Below are 23,099 nucleotides of genomic sequence, written 5' to 3' on the forward strand. Positions count from 1 at the left end.
TTATGCCTCAGCACCCATGCCAGAGCTTGCTCTAGACAGCCTACGAGGGCTCCGCAGCGCTGCCGGAAACATTCCCTTGAGTCCCCCTGGTTCCAGGTCACCCCCATTTGTCTGACTATAGCTGTAGTGAGGATTGGTTTATCACTAATAAAGTTCTTTCCATTTAACGGTTCTTAGTTTTTACATTTTTACAACCAATATAGAAAGTATGTATGACTATTAACTTTTCTGTTAACATTTAGGCAAAGTTTGATTCTTAATGGAAATTTTTTAACCATCAAACACCTCGTGTGGTTACCTTCAGATTTTGTCTAGTGTACTCCCATGCTCAGCACGCATGTGACCAATTTCTTGATGTCTGTATGTAGAAAGGCTGGGCGCCGGCTTGGGGATGCGTTCCAGATGGGGAGATGAGGGTGCAGCGCCAGGCCACGCTCCCACCCCACCTCACCCCTGGGTTGCTTCTCTCTTGCAGTGAGTACTACCACTTCCGCCAGGCCTGGGTGCCACTGCGCTGGATGTCCCCCGAGGCCATCCTGGAGGGTGACTTCTCTACCAAGTCTGATGTCTGGGCCTTCGGTGTGCTGATGTGGGAAGTGTTTACACATGGAGAGATGCCCCATGGTGGGCAGGCAGATGATGAAGTACTGGCAGGTAGGCAGCCTTGCTGCTAGGGGATGATTCCAGATAGGCCCCAGATGGGGCCTGCTCAGGGCCCCAGGGCCGGTTCAGCCTACCTCCCCTCTCAGGGCTGCTACTGAGCAGGCACACAGATACGACCACTCTAGTTGTTAAAATACTGCAATACTTTTTTTTTTCTTTTGAGACGGAGTGTCGCCCTGTCGCCCAGGCTGGAGTCCAGTGGCGTGATCTCTGCTCACTGCAACTTCTGCCTACCGGGTTCAAGTGATTCTCCTGCCCCAGACTCCCTAATAGCTGGGATTACAGGCATGCGCCTTCACGCCGTGGCTAATTTTTGTATTTTTAGTAGAGACGGGGGGGCTTCACCATGTTGGTCAGGCTGGTCTCAAACTCCTGACCTCGTGATCCACCCGCCTCGGCCTCCCAAAGTGCTGGGATTACAAGCGTAAGCCACCACGCCTGGCCGAAAATACTGCAATACTTTTATGTTGGTTGGTAAATAGCCTTTGCCCCCAGTGCCCACTCCAGCCACTCTGACGCCTGTCCGCCAGCCCACTTCAGCTCCTATGCATGGACCCCGTCCTACCAGCCAGAGTGAGTGGGGCCCAGAGGAGTCATCTTTTTCCGTTGCGGGTACCCACCTACCGCTGGCCAGCATTGCCCCAGAGGCATCCTTGGGTGGCTGCTTGTATAAACTGCAAGCTCCACAAAGTGTTGAACAAGTTGTTGAATGTTTTGGCCAACACTGCACCTGCTGTCTTCCCTACAGATTTGCAGGCTGGGAAGGCTAGACTTCCTCAGCCTGAGGGCTGCCCTTCCAAGCTCTATCGGCTGATGCAGCGCTGCTGGGCCCTCAGCCCCAAGGACCGGCCCTCCTTCAGTGAGATTGCCAGCGCCCTGGGAGACAGCCCCGTGGACAGCAAGCCGTGAGGAGGGAGCCCACTCAGGATGGCCTGGGCAGGGGAGGACATCTCTAGAGGGGAGCTCACAGCATGATGGGCAAGATCCCTGTCCTCCTGGGCCCTGAGGCCCCTGCCCTAGTGCAACAGGCATTGCTGAGGTGTGAGCAGGGCCTGGCCTTTCCTCCTCTTCCTCACCCTCATCCTTTGGGAGGCTGACTTGGACCCAAACTGGGCGACTAGGGCTTTGAGCTGGGCAGTTTTCCCTGCCATCTCTTCCTCTATCAGGGACAGTGTGGGTGCCACAGGTAACCCCAATTTCTGGCCTTCAACTTCTCCCCTTGACTGGGTCCAACTCTGCCACTCATCTGCCAACTTTGCCTGGGGAAGGCTAGGCTTGGGATGAGCTGGGTTTGTGGGGAGTTCCTTAATATTCTCAAGTTCTGGGCACACAGGGTTAATGGGCCTCTTGGCCCACTGGTCCCACTTGGGGGTCTAGACCAGGATTGTAGAGGACACAGCAAGTGAGTCCTCCCCACTCTGGGCTTGTGCACACTGACCCAGACCCATGTCTTCCCCACCCTTCTCTCCTTTCCTCATCCTAAGTGCCTGGCAGATGAAGGAGTTTTCAGGAGCTTTTGACACTATATAACCCGCCCTTTTTGTATGCACCAGGGGCGGCTTTTATATGTAATTGCAGCGTGGGGTGGGTGGGCATAGGAGGTAGGGGTGGGCCCTGGAGGAGATGAGGAGGGTGGGCCATCCTTACCCCACACTTTTATTGTTGTTGTTTTTTGTTTGTTTTGTTTTTTTGTTTTTGTTTTTACACTCGCTGCTCTCAATAAATAAGCCTTTTTTACAACCTGTTTATGAGATTCATTCACTGCTCTTGCTCGTGGAAGATGTTCCTTCTTCCCTCACTGATCAGAAAGGGCCGTGTGCAGGCCGGGTGCAGTGGCTCATGCTTGTAATCCCAGCACTTTGGGAGGCTAAGGCCAGTGGATCACCTGAGGTCAGGAGTTTGAGACCAGCCTGGCCAAAAAGGCGAAACCCCTGTCTCTACTGAAAATATAAAAATTAGCTGGGCATGGTGGCAGGCGCCTGTAATCCCAGCTACTTGGGAGGCTGAGGCAGGAGAATCGCTTGAACCCAGGAGGCGTAGGTTGCAGTGAACCGAGATCACACCACTGCACTCCAGCCTGGGTGACAGCGAGACTCTGTCTCAAAAAAAACAACAAAAAAAAGAGAAAAATGAAAGGGCCGTGTGCCTTCATGGAGTCTGGTGGGGCTTGGACAGGATGAACCGGTGGATATTGGTTCTTCTCTCCAGTTTGCAGGGCAGGTGAGCATGCAGGCATGAAGGAGGCAAGATCACCTGTTGTCTGTGCAACCCTATGCTGTCCTCTGATTGTCACCTAGACGGGCCTAATCCTTGTGCTCAGATGGGGAGGGTAGAAGTGTGAAGGGGAGCAAGTTAGAGTAGGATTGGAGAACCAGTTAGTGACAGACTCAGGTCTCTGAGTCCTTTCAAGACCCTAGGAGGGAAGTGAAGTAGGTAGAACCAAGCAGAGAGACGGTGCTTAATGCCTGGATCTTGTGTCCTCACCTATCCTCTGCCTCATTCCAGTAACTTCAGCCTGGTTCACCGTCCAAAAGAAACAAGTCCTAAACTCCAAAACTGCTCTAGTTCTTTACTCCTCACCAAACTTCTGAATAATAAAAATAACAGCAGGCCGGACATGGTGGTTCACACCTGTAATCCTAATACTTTGGGAGACTGAGGCAGGAAGATCACTTGGGACCAGGAGTTTGAGACCAGCCTGGCCAACATAGTGAGACCCTGTCTCTACAAAAAATTTAAAAATTAGCCAGGTGTGGTGACATGCACTTGTAGTCCTAACTACTGAGGAGGCTGAGGCAGGAGGATCACGTGAGCCCAGAAGTTTGAGGTGGCAGTGAGCTATGATCACAACACTGCACTCCAGCCTGGGTGATCAAGTGAGACTCTGTCTCAAAAAAAATAAAAATAAAAACATGCCGGCTGGGCATGGTGGTTCACTCCTGTAATCCCAGCACTTTGGGACCCGAGGTGGGTGGATCATGAGGTCAGGAGTTTGAGACCAGCCTGGCCAATATGGTGAAACCCTGTCTCTACTAAAAATACAAAAGTTAGCTGGGTGTGGTGGTGCACACCTGTAGTCCCAGCTGCTTGGGAGACTGAGGCAGGAGAATCGGTTGAACCCAGGAGGCGGAGGTTGCAGTGAGCCAAGATTGCACCACTGCACTCCAGCCTGGGTGACAGAGCAAGACTCTGTCTCAAAAAATAATAATAATAACAGGCCACAGGCACAGTGGCTCACGCCTATAATCTCAGCACTTTAAAAGGCTGAGGTGACAGAAATGCCTGGGCAACATGGCTAGACTCCACCTCTACAAAAAAATCTAAAACTTAGCTGGGTGTAGGGCCGGGCGCTGTGGCTCACACCTGTAATCTCAGCACTTTGGGAGGCCGAGGCGGGTGGATCACCAGGTCAAGAGATAAAGACCATCCTGGCTAACACAGTGAAACCCCGTCTCTACTAAAAATACAAAAAATTAGCTGGGCATGGTGGTGGGTGCCTGTAGTGCCAGCTACTCGGGAGGCTGAGGCAGGAGAATGGCGTGAACCCGGAAGGCAGAGCTTGCAGTGAGCTGAGATTGTGCCACTGCACTCCAGCCTGGACTACAGAGCAAGGCTCTGTCTCAAAAAAAAAAAAAAAAAAAAAAAAAGAGATACAGACCATCCTGGTCAACATGGTCTCTACTAAAAAAAAAATACAAAATTTAGCTGGGCATGGAGGCACGTGCCTGTAGTCCCAGCTATTCAGGAGGCTGAGGCAGGAGAACCGCTTGAACCTGGGAAGCAGAAGTTACAATGAGCCGAGATCGTGCCACGGTACTCCAGCCTGGAGACAGAGCGAGATTCCGTCTCAAAAAAAAAAAAAAAAAAAAAAAAATTAGCTGGGTGTAGTAGGGTGTGCCGATGGTCTCAGCTATCCTGGAGGCTGAGGAGGGAGGATCTCTTGAACCCAGGAGGTTCTCACCACTGCACTCCAGGCTGGGTGACAGAGCAAGACCCTGTCTCAAAAAAAAAAAAAAGAAAAAAGAAAAAAAGAAAAGCTAATGTTTTTTGAAGACTTCTTCTGCACTAGTCACTTAATATGCATTATCTCATTTAATCTCTGCAACTACTCTGTTAGCCAGATGAGATTATTTCCATTTCACAGAGTAGGAAACTGAGTCTCAAGGGAAGTCAGGTAGTTTGGCCATGGTTACACAGCTAGTAAGTAAGCCATAGTCACTGGTATACACCATGCATTACATCCTTCAGATGTGTTGAAGGGAAAATTTTTCTAGAGCAGTGTTTTTCAAACTCTGGTTTGCAACCAGCATTAAAAAAGAAAAAAAGGGAAAAAAGAAACATAATAGGCACTATCAGAGTACATTGTATCCTTTAAGGGTAATTGTTGTTTTACAAAATTTTGTTATATTTGCTGCATATATATATATATATAGGATAGTGTGTTAGTTAACTGTTTGGTGGTGATACTGCATAGTCATCCCCAAATCTTACTAGCTGACAAGATTTTTTTCTGACTCATGTATCTGCAGGTTGGTGAGGGTTGGCTGATTTTGGCTGTGCTTGGTGCCAGGCTGGAGGTCTGGCTTAGATCTAGTCTACTGGCACCCAGAACATGTTCTTATGCAGTGGCAGAGTGCAAGAGGTCAAGCCAAACTGTGCAAGCACATTTCAAACCACAAGTCTGAGCTGGCACCATGGCATGTGCCTGTAGTCCCAGCTACTTGGGAGGCTGAGGCAGGAGGTTTGCTTTAAGCCCATGAGTTTGAGGCTGTAGTGTGCAATGATTGTGCCTATGAATAGCCACTACACTTACTCCAACCTGGGCAAAATAGACCCCATCTCTTACACACACACACACTCACACTCACACACACACACACACGTCTGTTAACATTTTATTGGCCAAAGCAAGTCACACAGTAAAACCCAACATCAGCACCAGTAGGACATACTGCAAAGTCACACGGCAAGGATGTTGATGTATAATTCCAACAGAGGGTGTGAAGAGTTGGGAGCAATAATCTAATTGACCACAGGTTGCAATGTAAAAATGATTTCTGACTGTGGGTTGCACCCAGAAATATTTGAAAGGCAGTGCTCTGGAAAGTCATTAATCACTAAATCCTCTTCTAACTCTTGTTCTTCCTTGAGCACTCCATAGTGGCTAACATTGTTGGCCATACCTTCCTCTTCAGAGACTCTCCTCCCTCCCCACCTTTTTTTTTTTTTTTTTGAGACTATCTCGCTCTGTCACTTAGGCTGGAGTGCAGTGGCATGATCTCAGCTCACTGCAAGCTCCGCCTCCGGGTTCACGCTGTTCTCCTGCCTCAGCCTCCCGAGTGGCTGGGACTACAGGCACCTGCCACCACGCCTGGCTAATTTTTCGTATTTTTAGCAGAGACGGGGTTTGACCGTGTTAGCCAGGATGGTCTCGATCTCCCGACCTTGTGATCCACCCACCTTGGCCTCCCAAAGTGCTGGGATTACAGGTGTGAGCCACCGCACCCCCCCCGCCCTCCCTCACATTTTTACACTGTCAACAGTTTCTCTGGCCAGTACTTCTCCAGCCCTGGCTAAGGCTTTTTTTTTTTTTTTTTTTTTTTTTTTTGAGACAGAGTCTTGCCCTGTTGCTTAGGCTGGAGTGCAGTGGCACGATCTCTGCTCACTGCAAGCTCCGCCTTCCAGGTTCACGCCATTCTCCTGCCTCAGCCTCCCGAGTAGCTGGGACTATAGGCACCCGCCACCATGCCCAGCTAATTTTTTATACTTTTAGTAGAGACAGGGTTTCACAGTGTTAACCAGGATGGTCTCGATCTCCTGACCTCATGATCTGCCCGCCTCAGCCTCCCAAAGTGCTGGGATCATAGGCGTTAGCCACTGGGCCCCGCCTAAGGCTTCTTTTTCTCCTGCCATGGCTATTCTGTCATTGCCCTTCCTTTCTCTACTTTCTTTCTTTCTTTCTTTCTTTTTTTTTTTTTTTGGAGATAGGGTCTCACTCTGTCACCTAGGCTGGAGTATAGTGGTAGATCATGGCTCATTCCAACCTCAACCTCCCAGGCTCAAGGGATCCTCCCACCTCAGCTTCCGAGTAGCTGGGACTACAGGTGCGTACCACCAAGCCCAGCTAATTTTTGTATTTTTTGTAGAGATAGGATTTCGCCATGTTACCCAGGCTGGTCTCAAATTCCTGAGCTCAAGCAATCCACCTGCCTCAGCCTCCCAAAGTGCTCACAGTCATGAGCCACCACACCCAGCCTATTTTTGCTTAATCTTATTATTATTATTTTGAGAGGGTGTCTCGCTCTGTCCCCCAGGCTATAGTGCAATGCCTTGATTTTGGCTCACTGCAACCTCCACCTCCTGAGTTCGAGCGATTCTCCTGCCTCAGACTCCCGGGAAGCTGGGATTATAGGTGCCCGCCACCATACCCAGCTAATTTTTTTTGTATTTTCAGTAGAGACAGGGTTTCACCATATTGGCCAGGGTGGTCTCAAACTCCAGACCTCAAGCGATCCATCCACCTCAGCCTCCCAAAGTGCTGGGATTACAGGCATGAGCCACCGCATCCAGCCTATTTTTGCTTAATTTCAAAAGAAAAATATAAAAGTCATATTGATTGTCAAAGAAGTCACATAGTACAAACTTATATAAAGCAAAAAAACACACCCCTCTCATCCCAAACCTCACTCTCCATAGGTAAGCACTATTAGTGTTTGGAGTGTGGCTTTCCAGACTTTTCCTGGGCCCAATGACTCATAAATTCTTTTCCATTACTGCTAATGCTGCCATCACAACTGATACCCTCTTTGCCTCTGTGCAAAATTATGAATCCCTGGGTAAAGGTTAATTCCAAATGAAAACAGATTTAGGGTATTTTGACAGTAATTTTTTTTTCTTTTTTGAGACAGGGTTTTACTGTCACCTAGATTGAGTGCAGTGGTGCCATCATGGCTCACTGCAGCCTGGGCTCAAGCAATCTTCCCACCTCAGCCTCCCTAGTAGCTGGGACTACAACTACAGATGCGTGCCACTGTGCCCCAGCATTTTTTTTTTTTTTTTTTTTGAGATGGAGTTTCACTCTTTCACCCAGGCTGGAGTTAAGTGGCACGATCTTGGCTCACTGCAATCTCTGCCCCCGAGATTCAAGTGATTCTCCTGCCTCAGCCTCCTGAGTAGCTGGGATTATAGGCATGCACCACCAGGCCTGGCTAATTTTTGTATTTTTAGGAGAGATGGGATTTTGCCATGTTGGCCAGGCTGGTCTTGAACTCCTGACCTCAGGTGATCCACCCTCCTAGGCCTCCCAAAGTGCTAGGATTACAGGCATGACCCACCTTGCCTGGCTGTGGGTTTTTTTTTTTTTAAGAGATGGGGTCTCAGTGTGTTGTCCAGGCTGGTGTCAAAACTCCTGGACTCAAGTGATCCTCCCACCGTGACCTCAAAAAGTGCTGGGGTTTTAGGTGTGAATCACTGCACCCAGCCATGACAGTAATTTTTAAAAGCAATCCTTAATTTTTGTTTGTTATTAGTTAGGTGATAAAAATCAGAAGAAAGAAAGAAAGGTCAGGGTGGATGGAATCTGTGTGGTGTGAGGGATCTGGCTGAAATTCCCATGCACTTACAGAGGCCCTTCATGGTCTGGGGTGGACATGAGCTCCCATCTGTTGCAAGGGGCTACTCTGATCAGGCCTTTTCGGAGGAAGATTTCAACTTCACATTTCAGAGCAGCCAGGTGGGAGCTTACCTAGGCTCAGTAGGCTGCGTGGAGTCTATGGTAAAGTGGAGAGCAGATGCCTCTTCTATGGCCACCATCAGCTCCAGGTTATAGTGCTTTTGTGGGTACCTAGGCCCAGTGTTACCAAAAATTCTGATTTTTTTGAGAGAGGTCGGATATTCAGATTTTTTTTTTTTTTTTTTTTAAAAGGAGTCTCACTCTGTAGCCCAGGCTGGAGTACAGTGGCCCCATCTCGGCTCACTGCAACCTCTGCCTCCCAGGTTCAAGTGATTCTCCTGCCTCAGCCTCTCGTGTAGCTGGGATTACAGGTGTGTGCCACTATGCCCAGCTACTTTTTTATTTTTTTAGTAGAGATGGCGTTTCACCATGTTAGCCAGGCTGGTCTTGAACTCCTGACCTCAAGTGATCCATCCACCTCAGCTTCCCAAAGTGCTGGGATTACAGACATTAGCCACCACGCCCAGCCAGACATTCAGATTTTTATGTAAACTCATGATTTTTAAATATTATAAGGTCCAAATAAAACATCTCTATGAGACAGTTTTTGATTTTGACTTTATCCCTAGCAATACTTTTGGCTCTGGAACCTGCAGTAATCCAATAGTGTGGGTATAGGTCTCCTCCTGACTCCCTGTGGTGACAAAGGACATGAAGACAGGCCATCCCAAGCAGACAGAGTAGCTGTGACACTAACACTGGTGTGCAATGACCCAGGAGTTGGGAGAAGTTGGAGAGAGGGCAGCCTATTTGGAGGGAAGCTAAGGACTGCGTTCTTCCCAGACATCCTCCCCTATAGATGTGGCAGAGAGCAGTTGTCCCTGCTGAGGGATGTCACTCCTGCATGTGTCTAAACTAGGGGGCTCAAATGAAAGGGTCTTTAGAGGGTAGGTGGTAATGAAATCCCAGGGCTTTGGCTGTAATATTATGGTGCTCAGACAAAACATGACCCCAGGCATCATTTGTGATCCCTAAAACCCTTCTGGAACCTATTTATCTGTTTGACCTGTTTTTCCTCTTGGGCTAACACGTTCCATATGTTTAAGTACCTGTTGTAAAGAGTAAATTAGTGGAGGGAGGGGCGAACTCTTTAAAACTATTGGGGGCTGGGCGCAGTGGCTCAGGCCTTTAATCCCAGCACTTTGGGAGGCCGAGGTGAGAGAATCGCTTGAGCCCAGAAGTTTGAGACCAGCCTGGGCAACATAGGGAGACCTTATCTCTATATGACAAAAAATACACACTATATTTTATTCACTATACACACAAAACACACACTATATTTTATTCACTATACACACTATATTTTACTGATCACTTGCACATATTTTATTTCAGTATTTTTCAAGTTTTTGGATTGTGACTCACAGTAAGAAATGCAGTTAATGTTGTCATCCATTACACACATACACTGAATTATAAGAAATTGACAATATCCCACCTTCTTGACCTATAAAATGGCAATTTTGTTTTGTTTTTCTTTTTATTATTATTATTATTATTATTATTATACTTTAGGCTCTATGGTACATGTGCACAACATGCAGGTAAGTTACATATGTATACATGTGCCATGCTGGTGCGCTGCACCCACCAACTCATCATCTAGCATTAGGTATATCTCCCAATGCTATCCCTCCCCCCTCCCCCCACCCCACAACAGTCCCCGAAGTGTGATGTTCCCCTTCCTGTGTCCATGTGTTCTCATTGTTCAATTCCCACCTATGAGTGAGAATATGCGGTGTTTGGTTTTTTGTTCTTGCGATAGTTTACTGAGAATGATGATTTCCAATTTCATCCATGTCCCTACAAAGGACATGAACTCATCATTTTTTATGGCTGCATAGTATTCCATGGTGTATATGTGCCACATTTTCTTAATCCAGTCTATCATTGTTGGACATTTGGGTTGGTTCCAAGTCTTTGCTATTGTGAATAATGCCGCAATAAACATACGTGTGCATGTGTCTTTATAGCAGCATGATTTATAGTCCTTTGGGTATATACCCAGTAATGGGATGGCTGGGTCAAATGGAATTTCTATTTCTAGATCCCTGAGGAATCGCCACACTGACTTCCACAAGGGTTGAACTAGTTTACAGTCCCACCAACAGTGTAAAAGTGTTCCTATTTCTCCACATCCTCTCCAGCACCTGTTGTTTCCTAAAATGGCAATTTTGTAGGGTTCAACCTATATATAATGCAAACAAACCTTTTATGCAACAATATTTGCCCTTGCTTTTTGTGATACCCATTAATTTATTCTTTTAAATGTTGATTGTAGTATACTGAATTGATATCACTACCACTACCAGTAGTGACTAGGTTACAATCAACTGCTTTATTTAATCATAATTTTTCAGGCAGGAATAATCACTGCCTCCCATCCCCTTAAACATGCCAAGATGCTTTATCCCTAGGATGAGGTGACTTACTCCAGGTAACTCCTATTGCCTAACCACTGACCAATTACTCTGCCCTTTAGTCTTTATCTCATTAAATCTGCATTAAGAATTTCATGGAATAGGCCCGGCATGGTGGCTCACGCCTGTAATCCCAGCACCTTGGGAGACTGAGGTGGGCGGATCACTTGAGGTCAGCAGTTCAAGACCAGCCTGGACAACATGGCGAAACCCCATCTCTACTAAAAATACAAAATAACTAGCCAGGTGTGGTGGTGGGCACCTGTAATCCCAGCTATTTGGGAAGCTGAGGCAGCAGAAGAATCGCTTGAACTGGGTAGGCAGAGGTTGCAGTGAGTCGAGATCATGCCAGTGCACTCCAGCCTGGGCGACAGAGCGAGACTGTCTCAAAAAAAAAAAAAAACCAAAACTCATGGAATGGATAGCAACATTGATGAATATTGCGTCTGGAGAGATCAGATCACTTGTCACTTGTTTCCAGGCACAGGGCTTACCAAGAGGCAGATTCCAGATTTAAATAATTCTGTAACAGCAAAGTCCAAGCTATTTTCACTGCTTTGGAGAAAAGAACCAGACCCAGAGCTTGAACCTCACTTTGCAGCACCCCAGTTCTAATCTTTTAAGTTTTTTGTTTTTTTGTTTTTTTTTTCTGCCGGGCACGGTGGTTCATGCCTATAATCCCAGCACTTTGGGAAGCCGAGGGGGAAGGATCGCTTGAGACCAGGAGTTCGAGACCAGTCTGGGCAACATGGCAAAAACCCATCTCTACAAAAAATACAAAAATTAGGCCAGAGTGGTGGCACGCACCTGTAGTTCCAGCTACGTGAGAGGCGGAGGTGGGAGAATCGCTTGAACCTGGGAGGCGGAGGTTGCAATGAGCTCAGATCGCGCCACTGCACTCCAGGTTGGGCGACAGAGCGATACCCTGTCTGAAACTTTTTTTTTTTCCTCCAATGGGCTTTCCAGAGAAGGGTGTGTATGTGCGTGTGTGCGCGCGAGCGTGCTTGCTTGGGCTTAAACTTTCTGTCGGGCCACACTTTCCCAAGTCTTTGCACTGGCTGTAGGGTGGGCTTTATCCTCGGGACGTCCTCCTCCCCAAGTCCAGCCTGCAGCTGGAAGTCTTCACTGATCTCCGTCTCTCCTCCCTGCCCGCCTCAGGACTGGGAGGCCGCTCTCTGTCTCTCGCCCTCCCCTCCACCAGCCTTTTCCAGATGTATGTCTGCCAAAGACCCCCCAGTGCAGAGGATGATGAATGAAGATCCTCGAGCCAGCCTGGTGGGAAAGTTTCGTCGCCTACAAAAGCGAGGGAAAGGGAAGGGAAGTTGGGGGGAGGGGAAAAGTTAGAGCTGAGCGGCTGGGGCGCGACGAATCTGGACACCGGGGACCCAAGCTCCCTCCGCTCAGCCAATAATTGTGCCTCCCTTAGGAAGGCGTGAGGAAATGCTCCAATCAATCCCTGCACTCCTCCCTTGGAATTTGGGCTGTATTTTTTTATTTACTGCAAACCCCACAATCCACCCAGGGGTTTCCCCAGTGTTTGCCTCCAGCGGTCCCGGTGCCCATTTATTAGTGCTGCTCCCTCTCTTCCGCAAGACTGCGCTCTAGTCCCAACCTGCTTCTCCGCGGGTGCCTCCCAAACCGTTCTATCATTCTCGGGTTCAGGGAGGTGGAATCGTGCCTGCTCTCCGGTTCCTTTAAGAGGCGTCGGCTCCACCCCTCTCGGAGTCGCGGTCTGACGCGAGATGACAGCAACGAGTTCGGTATGTCTATGCAAATAAGCGCCCTCTTGTGGGCCAATGGGGAGCGGAGGTGCCGGAACCACGGACCAATGGGGCGGGGGCGCTGGGGCTCACCATATAAGGAGCGGCCTCGCCATAAAAGGAAATATTGTATCTCTTTATATGGGGGGAAGGGTCGGGGGATCCCTCCGCCGCCAGCGCGTGGTCCCGGCCCCCTCCACCCGCCGTCTCGGCCGCGGCCAGCAGCCCCTGCCCCCCGGGGGACGCTGACGGCCGCCGGGCGCGCCGCCCTAGCAGACGGACAGGGGGCGCTGCGCGCGGCCTGGGGCAACCCGGGCCACAGGGGCAGGAAAGTGAGGGCCCAGGTCGGCCCGGGCGTGCAGGGGCCCCGGGTTCGCAGCGGCGGCCGCGGCAGCGATAGCGGCACTAGCAGCAGCGGGAGTGCCGGGTTGAGCCGGGAAGCCGATGGCGGCGGCTGCGGCGGCTCCGGTTCCTCGCTGACTGCCCGTCCGCCCTCCTGCATCGAGCGCCATGTTACCGAGCCAAGCTGGGGCCGCGGCGGCTCTGGGCCGGGGCTCGGCCCTGGGGGGCAGCCTGAACCGGACCCCGACGGGGCGGCCGGGCGGCGGCGGCGGGACACGCGGGGCTAACGGGGGCCGGGTCCCCGGGAATGGCGCGGGGCTCGGGCCCGGCCGCCTGGAGCGGGAGGCTGCGGCAGCGGCGGCAACCACCCCGGCGCCCACCGCGGGGGCCCTCTACAGCGGCAGCGAGGGCGACTCGGAGTCGGGCGAGGAGGAGGAGCTGGGCGCCGAGCGGCGCGGCCTGAAGCGGAGCCTGAGCGAGATGGAGATCGGTATGGTGGTCGGTGGGCCCGAGGCGTCGGCAGCGGCCACCGGGGGCTACGGGCCGGTGAGCGGCGCGGTGAGCGGGGCCAAGCCGGGTAAGAAGACCCGGGGCCGCGTGAAGATCAAGATGGAGTTCATCGACAACAAGCTGCGGCGCTACACGACCTTCAGCAAGAGGAAGACGGGCATCATGAAGAAGGTACCAAGCCGGCGGGCTGGCTGGCCCCGGGGCCCGGTTGGGGTGGGGATGCGCAAGGGGAGCCCGGGAGCACGGCAGAGCCGAGGCGGAGGTGAGAGGCGGCGAGTCCGCAGGAGGTGTGTGGGAGGGGATGGCTCCTGCCTGGGGAGGGCCGAAGGGGAGGGGCCGCTGGGGAAATGTGGGGAGAGGGGAGATCCCGCGAACGCTCGCAACCGTGGGGAAAGGCGCAGAGGTGGGAGTGACCGGCGCAAGAGAGGAAGAGGGCCCTTGCTGAGTGAAGGGGTGAGGAGCGGTGATGGGAGGCTGCGAGGCTGCCGGGGAGGTGGATAATGAGAAGCCGGTATCAGTAGGTCCAGTGCACTCCGGTGTTCGGACGAGGGCGCTGGAAAAGCAGGGAGCAAACGAGAAGGTATGGAGGTGAGGAGGTTGGAGCTGCATGACAACAATGAACGAGCATGTGTGGGAGGAAGTGGGCACCACGAGAGTAGTGCTGGTTGGAAGGACAGGCAGGGTTAGGGACCAGGTAAGGGAGCAGGGCAGGGGAACTGGTGCTGCCCTGAGCAGCAGGAACCTAGTCCTGCGCCGGCCGTGAGTCTTCCATGGCATCCACTGGGAACCACATGCTCCTGGCAGGACCCGCTGCAGAATCTCCTGCCGTTAGGATAAGTGGGGTTTCCAGCCCTAGGGAGAATCTATGCTTGGATGGGGTTTGGAGGAAGTCAGGGAGGCTTGCAGAGGTACCTAGGAATTCCTCTTCTGCCGGCCAGTGAAAAGTGTTGAGGAAAGGAGTCATTTTGGGGTGTAGACGATAAGGGAAGAGATGAAAGCAGAGGACTTGGGAGACAAGGAGCTGGATCCTTGGGAACACTGGCTGGTGTTTATTTCTGTCCTATGTAGAAACCGGAGCTGCTTCCAAGGTGGTTCGCAGAACTTTGTTGGGAGAGTATGGCGTCTATGGGGCCATCCTTGAAGGTCCCCTTCCTGGGCTCATGGCAGGATGTTTAGTGCTAATCTAGGTCTCGTCTCCCATCACTCCAGACACTGTTGTATCAGTGTCTCTTGTCACTTGATCATCAGTGGAGAAGATTGTGGGGGGAGGTAATTAATGAAGGAAAACTCTCTTCTCTCCTTCCATAACCTTCTTCCCAAGACAAAGGAGTAAGGGCAGTAAAGTATTACAGGGCAAAAGGAGAAACTAGGCTGTGGCAACAAGTTGGAGCCTGTGCAGTTTCTGGAAGGAAACATGGGACAGTTGGAGCTTAAGTGGTCCCTTATCACTAATGTCTTGTACAAATTCCAGTGTGATAGGTAGGGATCCATCCTGGTCCCTGTGACAGTGAGAAGGGGTGAGGCTCTGGGACATTCCAGGCACTAAGCTATGTTGGGGAGCAGCTAGCTGGGTCCTTCCATATCCCCTGAGGTTATATGTTCCATCACTGGGGGCTGTTACTGTTTGCTTGGGGTATCTTCAGGTCAATGGGGCTGCTCCTCAAAGGAGGAGCATGGGTAGTTTTGCTGCTTCCAGAGATCCTGATAGGACACCCTGCCCCCAGAGTCACTAGAGACGAAGGTCATTATGGGAATGGGGGAATGACATCACTGTATAATTCTTTTTCCAACTTCTCAAGGAAGGTAGAGATAAAAAGTTTGCTGACCTGCCCATCTCCCTCCTCACTCCTCAGGCCTATGAGCTGTCCACGCTGACAGGGACACAGGTGCTGTTGCTGGTGGCCAGTGAGACCGGCCATGTGTATACCTTTGCCACCCGAAAACTGCAGCCCATGATCACCAGTGAGACCGGCAAGGCACTGATTCAGACCTGCCTCAACTCGCCAGACTCTCCACCCCGCTCAGACCCCACAACAGACCAGAGAATGAGTGCCACTGGCTTTGAAGAGACAGATCTCACCTACCAGGTGTCGGAGTCTGACAGCAGTGGGGAGACCAAGGTGTGTTTGGGTTGCCTATGTGAGAGGAGGGGAGGGAGCGGGGTCCCTCTCCCTTTCTGGCCCAGGACAGGTGGATAGGTGCCCACCGATGTGGAGTGGAGCCGGATTAACGACCCTCGTCCTAGGGGACAGGTGTCCATCCTCGCTTTCCTGATAGAAGACCGCCCCCCTAGATAAGCGGGTGGCCTCCGTGCCCATATAAGGCCGGCTTGGGCTCCACGCCGGCCTCCCGCCCGCAGCCCGCCTGCCTGGCAGGGCCTTTGCATTCCTCCCGCCAGCTGTCTCCCCGCTAGGGGCGGGGGTGTAGCTTAGCCCGGCCCTCCGGGCTGGGTCGCCAGGGAGTAGAAAGGGAGCACTCCGGTCCCGGGGTCCTGGGAATCCAGCATTCTTGGCAGGCGGGCTGGTTGACTGGGCCGGGGACTACCTTACAAGCCAGCCGCTGCCCCTTCAGGGTGTTGGGGGCCTGGGCAGTTAGCGAGCGCATTTGCCTGCTGCTAGGGATGCCTGCGCTGTTACTCCTCCCCCTTCCTTTTCCCGGTAAGGAGAGGGGGTGGGGCTTCCTCCCTTGCTGTCTGGGGAGCTCCACCTTCCGGGTGGCACTTAACTGACTGGCCAATGGGAGGAAGCGGCACTGTTTGCCTTAGCAACGCCTCTGCCAATCAAGGGTCTTGGGCCCAGCTGCTTAGTAAATGTCTCGTGCTGACCCACCCTGCAGCCTTTGAGCCTCTGGTTGACTCAGTTCGGATCTGGGCTTGGTGGCTTGGTTCTCAGTTTCCTTCTTCCCCTTCTAAGAACGAAGTCTTCCTGAGGGGAGAGTCAGTGCTGTAGGCTCCCTCCTCTCTTAGTGGCATATCATCTGTAATAATTTTTAACCTTTTATAACAGTAGGGCTCATTTATTCTCAGGAAATTTTGTTGGATGAGTACATTCTTTTGGTAGTTTACATCTTGGGTGTTTGACGTATACTGTGTCATTGTCAGATCCTCAAGATCTCTCTCAAACTCTTAAGTTCCCTGAGAAACTCTCAGTTCCTATCTCAGAAGCCTGACAAATTAGAGCTGGAAGAACTCTTTGAAAGAAAACATAGTAGCCCAGCCCCCTCATGCTTATAGAAGAGGAAAACCGAGGTTCAGAAAAGGGGAGTGGTTATTTCAGGGCCACTTAGATGGTCATTACCAGAGCTAGGAACAGACCTTGGTGTCCTGACTCCCCAGCCAATGGGATTACCACAGTCCACTGGAGCAGAGAACTCAGGGGATTATAATAATGACAATGATAATCATTATCATAAGAGCAGCAAATATTTATTTTGGTTTTTTTATGTGCCAGGTACTGTTTTCTAAGTGATTTACATATGCTAACCTACTTAATCCTTACAGCAACCTAGGGGGTATGTATTATCCTCCTTTTACTGATAGAAAACTGTAGCTCAGTAGATCAATAACTTACCTAAGAGTCAGGCATCAGGTAAATGGTGGCGTTGGGATTTGAACCCAAGCTCACTGGTTTCAGTCTGGGTTCTCAGTCCACACAAAGCTTCTGCAAAGGCAGGATCTGGTAGAGGCTCATTGCTTCATCTTTACTCTGGGTATAGGACACACTGAAGCCGGCGTTCACAGTCACCAACCTGCCGGGTACAACCTCCACCATCCAAACAGCACCTAGCACCTCTACCACCATGCAAGTCAGCAGCGGCCCCTCCTTTCCCATCACCAACTACCTGGCACCAGTGTCTGCTAGTGTCAGCCCCAGTGCTGTCAGCAGTGCCAATGGGACTGTGCTGAAGAGTACAGGCAGCGGCCCTGTCTCCTCTGGGGGCCTTATGCAGCTGCCTACCAGCTTCACCCTCATGCCTGGTGAGTCACGAGGGGCAGGGAGAGATTCGTCCTTCCTGGGGCAAATCAAGCATGCTAAGAGTGTGTTTAGGGCTGGCACCAAGAGAACCTCTTTCCCTGCTCAGAAGGAAGGTGAATAGGGGCCAGAGCCTGAGAGAAGCCTCTTATATCCCGTTGGCAGGCATACCTCTGCCCACTGAGACCCCTGCTGTCCTTGTCAGTAAGTTTCAACCATATATTCTGGCCCTGTCTAGCTACCCCAGCCCCGTGCCCTCATTGCCACAGGGCAGTAGATGTTTCACCACTTCCTGCCTTGACTGGAAGGCAGATCATGTCTTTGATGGGTTATTGCCAGCTCTTGGGTCAACTGAAGAAAAGAGAGACAAGGCCCAGGGCAGGAGGAGGAGGGATGGGCAAGAGTAGAGCGTGGAAGCCCCCGGAGGGGAGACTTGGGCATGAAGGGCCTCTTTGGCTTCCAGGAAAGATAGTGTTGGGAGTTGGGGACCAGTGTGCCAGACCCTGGGACTGGGGTGTCCATGGGTACCTGGTGGAGGTGGCAATTGGGTGAGACAGAGCACAAATAAGACTCTGTGTCTCGCAGGTGGGGCAGTGGCCCAGCAGGTCCCAGTGCAGGCCATTCAAGTGCACCAGGCCCCACAGCAAGCGTCTCCCTCCCGTGACAGCAGCACAGACCTCACGCAGACCTCCTCCAGCGGGACAGGTATAGCTTGCAGCCCTGTCACCCTCCCTCCCTGCCTTCCCCTACGAGGCCTAGCAGTAGGTGCCCAACAGTAACCCTGCTGTAACTAAAGTCAGGGGATTTCTTAAAGTGGAGACTGAGGCTTTGGGCCTAATAATTATGGGAAAGTCAGGTGAGGATGACTGGGTTTTGAATTCTGCCCTGCAGTGGGCTGCGGATTCCAGAAGAAAATTAGGGACCATTGACGCTACCTCCTCATTCAGATGAGGAGCCTGAGGCCTAGAAATAAGAAGTTACTTGCTCAAAGACACATTTGCTTAATTATCAGGAAGGACTTAGAGAGCAATATTCTCTTTGTGCAAGGGTCTTATAGGTTTTGAGTAGCCACAGTTACCCTCAGATATCTCTAGACATTTCAGAAATGATGAGATACTCTCAAAATAAGGTTAATTTAAAGTTCTTATTATTTATAACCTTTTTACTCAAAGTGTGGCCTATGGACTGGGAACACCAGCATTACCTGGGAGCTTCTTGGAAATACAGAATCTTGAGTCTCACCCCAAACCTACTGAATCAGAGTCTGTGTGTTTTCTTTTTTTTTTTTTGAGACGGAGTTTCGCTCTGTCGCCCAAGCTGGAGTGCAGTGGCACCATCTCGGCTCACTGCAAGCTCTGCCTCCCGGGTTCACGCTATTCTCCTGCCTCAGCCTCCCGAGTAGCTGGGACTACAGGTGTCCGCCACCACACCCGGCTAATTTTTTTGTATTTTTAGTAGAGACGGGGTTTCACCTTGTTAGCCAGGATGGTCTCGATCTCCTGACCTCGTGATCCGCCCACCTCGGCCTCTCAAAGTGCTAGGATTACAGGCATGAGCCACCGCACCCGGCCCAGAGTCTGTGTTTTAACAAGATTCCCATATAATGCACGTTAACATTTGAGAAGTGCTTGTTTGAAAGATGAATTTGTTAGCTGTGCATTAAGAAGGAGAGAGAGGCCGGGCGCAGTGGCTCACGTCTGCAATCCCAGCACTTTGGAAGGCCGAGGGGGGCAGATCATGAGGTCAGGAGATTGAGATCATCCTGGCTAACACGGTGAAACCCCGTCTCTACTAAAAATACAAAAAATTAGCCGGGCTTGGTGGCAGGTGCCTGTAGTCCAGCTACTCGGGAGGCTGAGGCAGGAGAATGGCATGAGCCCGGGAGGCGGAGCTTTGCAGTGAGCCAAGATCGCGCCTCCAGCCTGGGTGACAGAGTGAGACTCCATCTCAAAAAAAAAAAAAAAAAAAAAAAGAAGGAGAATGAGAACAAATGAAAAATAAGATGTTAGAGCTCCTAAAAGGGGAGTATCTGAGTTTTCTGAGAGTAGGTCAGTCATAATCTTTGTTTTTCCCAAGATTTAGGACTTAGAGAATTCAGTAGACAGACAATTGAATAGTACAATGTGATAGGATACAATTAAAGATTGATGCTGTTGTGTTTAAGAAAAAATAGGCTTTTCTTAGTTGATGATGGAGCTGAGGAATAGTTGTGTCTAGCTTCTGACCTGGGAAATGGCAAGAGGGCTCTGGGGGCCTAGAATTCCTAGGGACGGAATGGGAGTTATCAGTGGGGACCAGTGCCAAGCTGACACATGTCTGTGTTTGCCAGTGACGCTGCCCGCCACCATCATGACGTCATCCGTGCCCACAACTGTGGGTGGCCACATGATGTACCCTAGCCCGCATGCGGTGATGTATGCCCCCACCTCGGGCCTGGGTGATGGCAGCCTCACCGTGCTGAATGCCTTCTCCCAGGCACCATCCACCATGCAGGTGTCACACAGCCAGGTCCAGGAGCCAGGTGAGTAGAGGAGCAGGGCTGAGGAAAGGAGGACCGTTTCCTTCCTTATACACACACACGTATGCACTGATGCCTACAAATATTTCTACCCAAATACAACACAGACTTGGATGCTCACACACATTTGGACACCCATGCACACTTGGACACTCACACCCGCATGCACCCTCAGACACACTGGCACCCTTTCTTTCCCTTGGGCTCTTATATCTGAGACTCCCCCGGTCACTTGTGCATTTGTCACCACTCCTCCAATATCTGGAAGTTTCAACAAACAATTTGAGTATATCCTGTGGTTTTCCAATGTAGGTGGCGTCCCCCAGGTGTTCCTGACAGCATCATCTGGGACAGTGCAGATCCCTGTTTCAGCAGTTCAGCTCCACCAGGTAGGTAGGGATATCTTTCACCCCATCCCAGATAGCCACTTCTTTGTCTTGACCTTAGGGGATCCTGTTACCAGTTAATCAAAGCCAAAATCCCTAGCCTGGAAGCCCATCTGCTTTTCTGCTCAGGCCTGTGGTTGGCAGGCAGGGAAGCCAGGGGAGCCTGAACTGGCTGGCCAGTCCCTGCCCCTCCTCATACACCCCTTTCCCTCCAGATGGCTGTGATAGGGCAGCAGGCTGGGAGCAGCAGCAACCTCACCGAGCTACAGGTGGTGAACCTGGATACCGCCCACAGCACCAAGAGTGAATGATCCGCCCGCCGCCCTGGACAGATGGCCCAAGGGACGGCACCACTTATTTATTGTTGCCTTTTCACGTTTTCTTTACACACACGTTGACGGGCCGCAGGAGGGAGGCAGGGAGGAGGAACGGGCAGCCACAGGACTGAGCCCTCTCACTCCAGCCAAAGAAATGGGCCTGCCTGCCTCCACCCGTCCTCCCTCAGCCTCCCCTTCTTCCCGCCCCACCTGCCATTTCTGTTGCTGGAGGGGCTGTCCTCCTTCCTGGGACCCCCTCGCCAGCTTGGCTCAATGTTTGCCATGAGTATTAGCTTACCCAATGGGACCGTGCCCCACCTCCCCACACACAGGCCTTCTGTGGGGCTGGGCACCGTGTCCTCCTCTGAGGAAGCAGTTGGGGCCCTCTTGCCAGCCTCCTTGCTGACCCCAGGTCAGCCCTGTGTCTGCCACAGGCTGGGTCAAAAGAGCCCTGGCTCTGCCCCTCAGGGGGCCAGCTGGGGAGATGGGGGCTTCTTCCTCACACTGCTGCCCTCTGCCCCTTCAGCTCCTGAGTAGCTGGGCCTGTGCACTGGGCAGGTTCCTGGGGCCGCCTGCCCTGCCTTGCCGCTCCCCTTGGACCTCCAGGGGCTCCTGGGTTGGAGGGAACCACCAGCGTTCCCTTCTCCCCCTTGTCTTCCCCCCTCTCCTCCCAGCTGCTTTACTTAAAGTTGATTTTGAACTTTTTATTTGAGGAGACGAAGTGAAAACAAATCTATAAATATATATTTTTAAAATATTTAACTTTTTTTTATGGCGTTTTTCTCGTCCCCCTCCCTGCCCAAACTCCCCTTCCCTGGGGAGCCCTGAGGCTCCCCAGAACTGGCTGGGCCCCTGGGGACAGAGCCACCCCATGAGCTCGGGGTCCACCAGTGTGTGGGGGAGATTCTGGGTTTGCCCAGTCCTGGGTTGTTTCCAGGAGAAAGCCGGGGGAGGGGCCCTCAGGCCATGCCCCAACGGGGTGGGGAGGGTGACCCACAGCTCTGGGCCTCTTTTTGCCCTTTAGAGCTGTTGCTAGGGAGAGGGAAGAGGGAGACCAAATGTCGGGGTTGGGGTGGGAGGGCATCAGGCAGAGGCAACTGACTTCATTTGTGCCACACGCATGGGCATTGCAGCCTTGCGCTGTCCCAGGCATGCAGCTGCCTGGGGCCCAAGTTGCAGTGAGCAGGGTGGGGTCTGGGAGGGGGTGAGAGGCAGGAATGGGGGTCAGAAGAAGTGGGAGCAGCTCTTGGGCTGAGTACAGCCAAAGGGGAGCCAGAAATGGGCAGCTCTCCCAGGGAGTGAGCAGCTACTGTAACTTTTTTAAATTAAGACAAAAAGCCTTGAAGAAAATGACTTTATTTTTCTAAGTGTAACCTCAGTATTTATGTAATTTGTACAGGGGCCATGCCCCACCCCCCTCCTCCCCCTTTGGGGTAGACCTTGAGGGTGGGCCAGCATAGGGGGGAGGGTCTTTTACCCTGTGTCAGAGCCTACCTTCACCACCTATATCCAGAAGGGGAGCTTTTTCAGAAACAGGGCAGCAGTGGGGTGAAATTTTCTTAACCCCTAAGACTGCCTTCAGTAGGAATAAGCTGGCTTCTGTGATTAGGTGAAGGGATGGGGGAAGATTTTACGCACAGCCTAGTTATCAAGGGGATGATTTGCCGACATGTTTGAGAACCCCCTAACCTCTAACCCTCATTGCTGTCTTGCCCCAGTTTGGGGTGCCAAGATGGAAGTCACCTTTCTGGGCTTTCTCCTGGAGATAGCTGGGGCTTATGGGTGGCTTTCAAGGCTGGGGCATGGCAAATCAGGGGCCAGAGAGCAGGGGAGCTTGGGACTCAGGTCTGTAACTGCCCAGCCCCTTTTCTCTGCTCTTGTTTCACTCCACCATCACTCACTCACTCCCCACTCCCCCACCCATGGGAGGAGACCTTTGATGAATTCTTCCTCTCCTTCCCACAAAAGACAGACCCAGTGAGTGAATCAGGCAAAGTGCTTATAATGTGTGTTGTGTGAGCGTGGCCTTGGGAGGACATGCGTGTGTCAGGGATGAGTTGAGGTGGCATTTTTATGTGCAGCGACCCTTGGTGTTTCCCTTCCTCGGTGGCTCTGGGGTATGTGTGTGTGGGTGTGTGTGGCTGAGTGAGTGTGTGTGCTTGAATGTGAGTGTGTATGTCAGTGGTTTCTACTTCCCCTGGGATGCTGACCCAGGAATAGTGGACATGGTCACAGTCCTATGTACAGAGCTTTCTTTTGTATTAAAAAAAAAAATACTCTTTCAATAAATGTATCATTTTTGTGCACAGACTGTGGGGTCTTTCGTTCTGTTTTTCTACTTAGGGAGGGATGGGGGTATGAACGCGAGGCAAACTCCTAAAATTGCTGCTCTGAGTAGCGATCCGGGCTGCTTGATGAGAACGGTAATGCTAAGGTGTGCTTTGAGCTGTTTAATTCTATACGATTTAATTTAAGGAACG

At 51.5% G+C, this 23,099-nt stretch overlaps 3 protein-coding genes across 24 annotated transcripts in view; 2 read left to right on the forward strand and 1 right to left on the reverse strand.

Annotated features, from left to right (window-relative positions):
* PTK7 (protein tyrosine kinase 7 (inactive)) overlaps positions 1-2,403 on the forward strand; it is a 91,221-nt gene extending 88,818 nt beyond the window's left edge. For all 21 annotated transcript variants that reach the window (XM_054493444.2, XM_054493443.2, XM_063667010.1 and 18 more), the window contains 2 exons: positions 476-654; positions 1,412-2,403. In XM_054493444.2, the coding sequence (XP_054349419.2) occupies positions 476-654; positions 1,412-1,572 (340 nt within the window). In that variant the 3' untranslated portion in view covers positions 1,573-2,403. The remainder of the gene's footprint in view (positions 1-475; positions 655-1,411) is intronic.
* Positions 2,404-9,681: 7,278 nt separating this feature from the next.
* LOC129038820 (uncharacterized) lies at positions 9,682-13,077 on the reverse strand. The gene is made up of 2 exons (XM_054492263.2): positions 12,428-13,077; positions 9,682-12,108 (listed from the first exon to the last, which is right to left on the reverse strand). The coding sequence occupies exons 1-2, from the start codon at positions 13,075-13,077 to the stop codon at positions 11,970-11,972; spliced, it is 789 nt and encodes a 262-aa protein (XP_054348238.1). The 3' UTR covers positions 9,682-11,969.
* SRF (serum response factor) lies at positions 12,697-22,927 on the forward strand. Of its 2 annotated transcripts, none has more exons than XM_054492261.2 (7): positions 12,697-13,598; positions 15,281-15,547; positions 17,142-17,403; positions 17,984-18,103; positions 19,728-19,919; positions 20,229-20,305; positions 20,518-22,927. In XM_054492261.2, exons 1-7 carry the CDS (start codon positions 13,086-13,088, stop codon positions 20,611-20,613), a joined length of 1,527 nt encoding a protein of 508 aa, XP_054348236.1. In that variant the 5' UTR covers positions 12,697-13,085; the 3' UTR covers positions 20,614-22,927. The 2 variants fall into 2 exon arrangements, with proteins under 2 accessions (XP_054348236.1, XP_063523098.1); XM_063667028.1 differs by lacking the exon at positions 12,697-13,598 and adding an exon at positions 13,790-13,880.
* The last annotated feature ends 172 nt before the right edge of the window (positions 22,928-23,099 follow it).

The sequence above is a fragment of the Pongo pygmaeus genome, chromosome 5 (genome assembly GCF_028885625.2).
Source record: "Pongo pygmaeus isolate AG05252 chromosome 5, NHGRI_mPonPyg2-v2.0_pri, whole genome shotgun sequence".
NCBI lineage: Eukaryota > Metazoa > Chordata > Mammalia > Primates > Hominidae > Pongo > Pongo pygmaeus.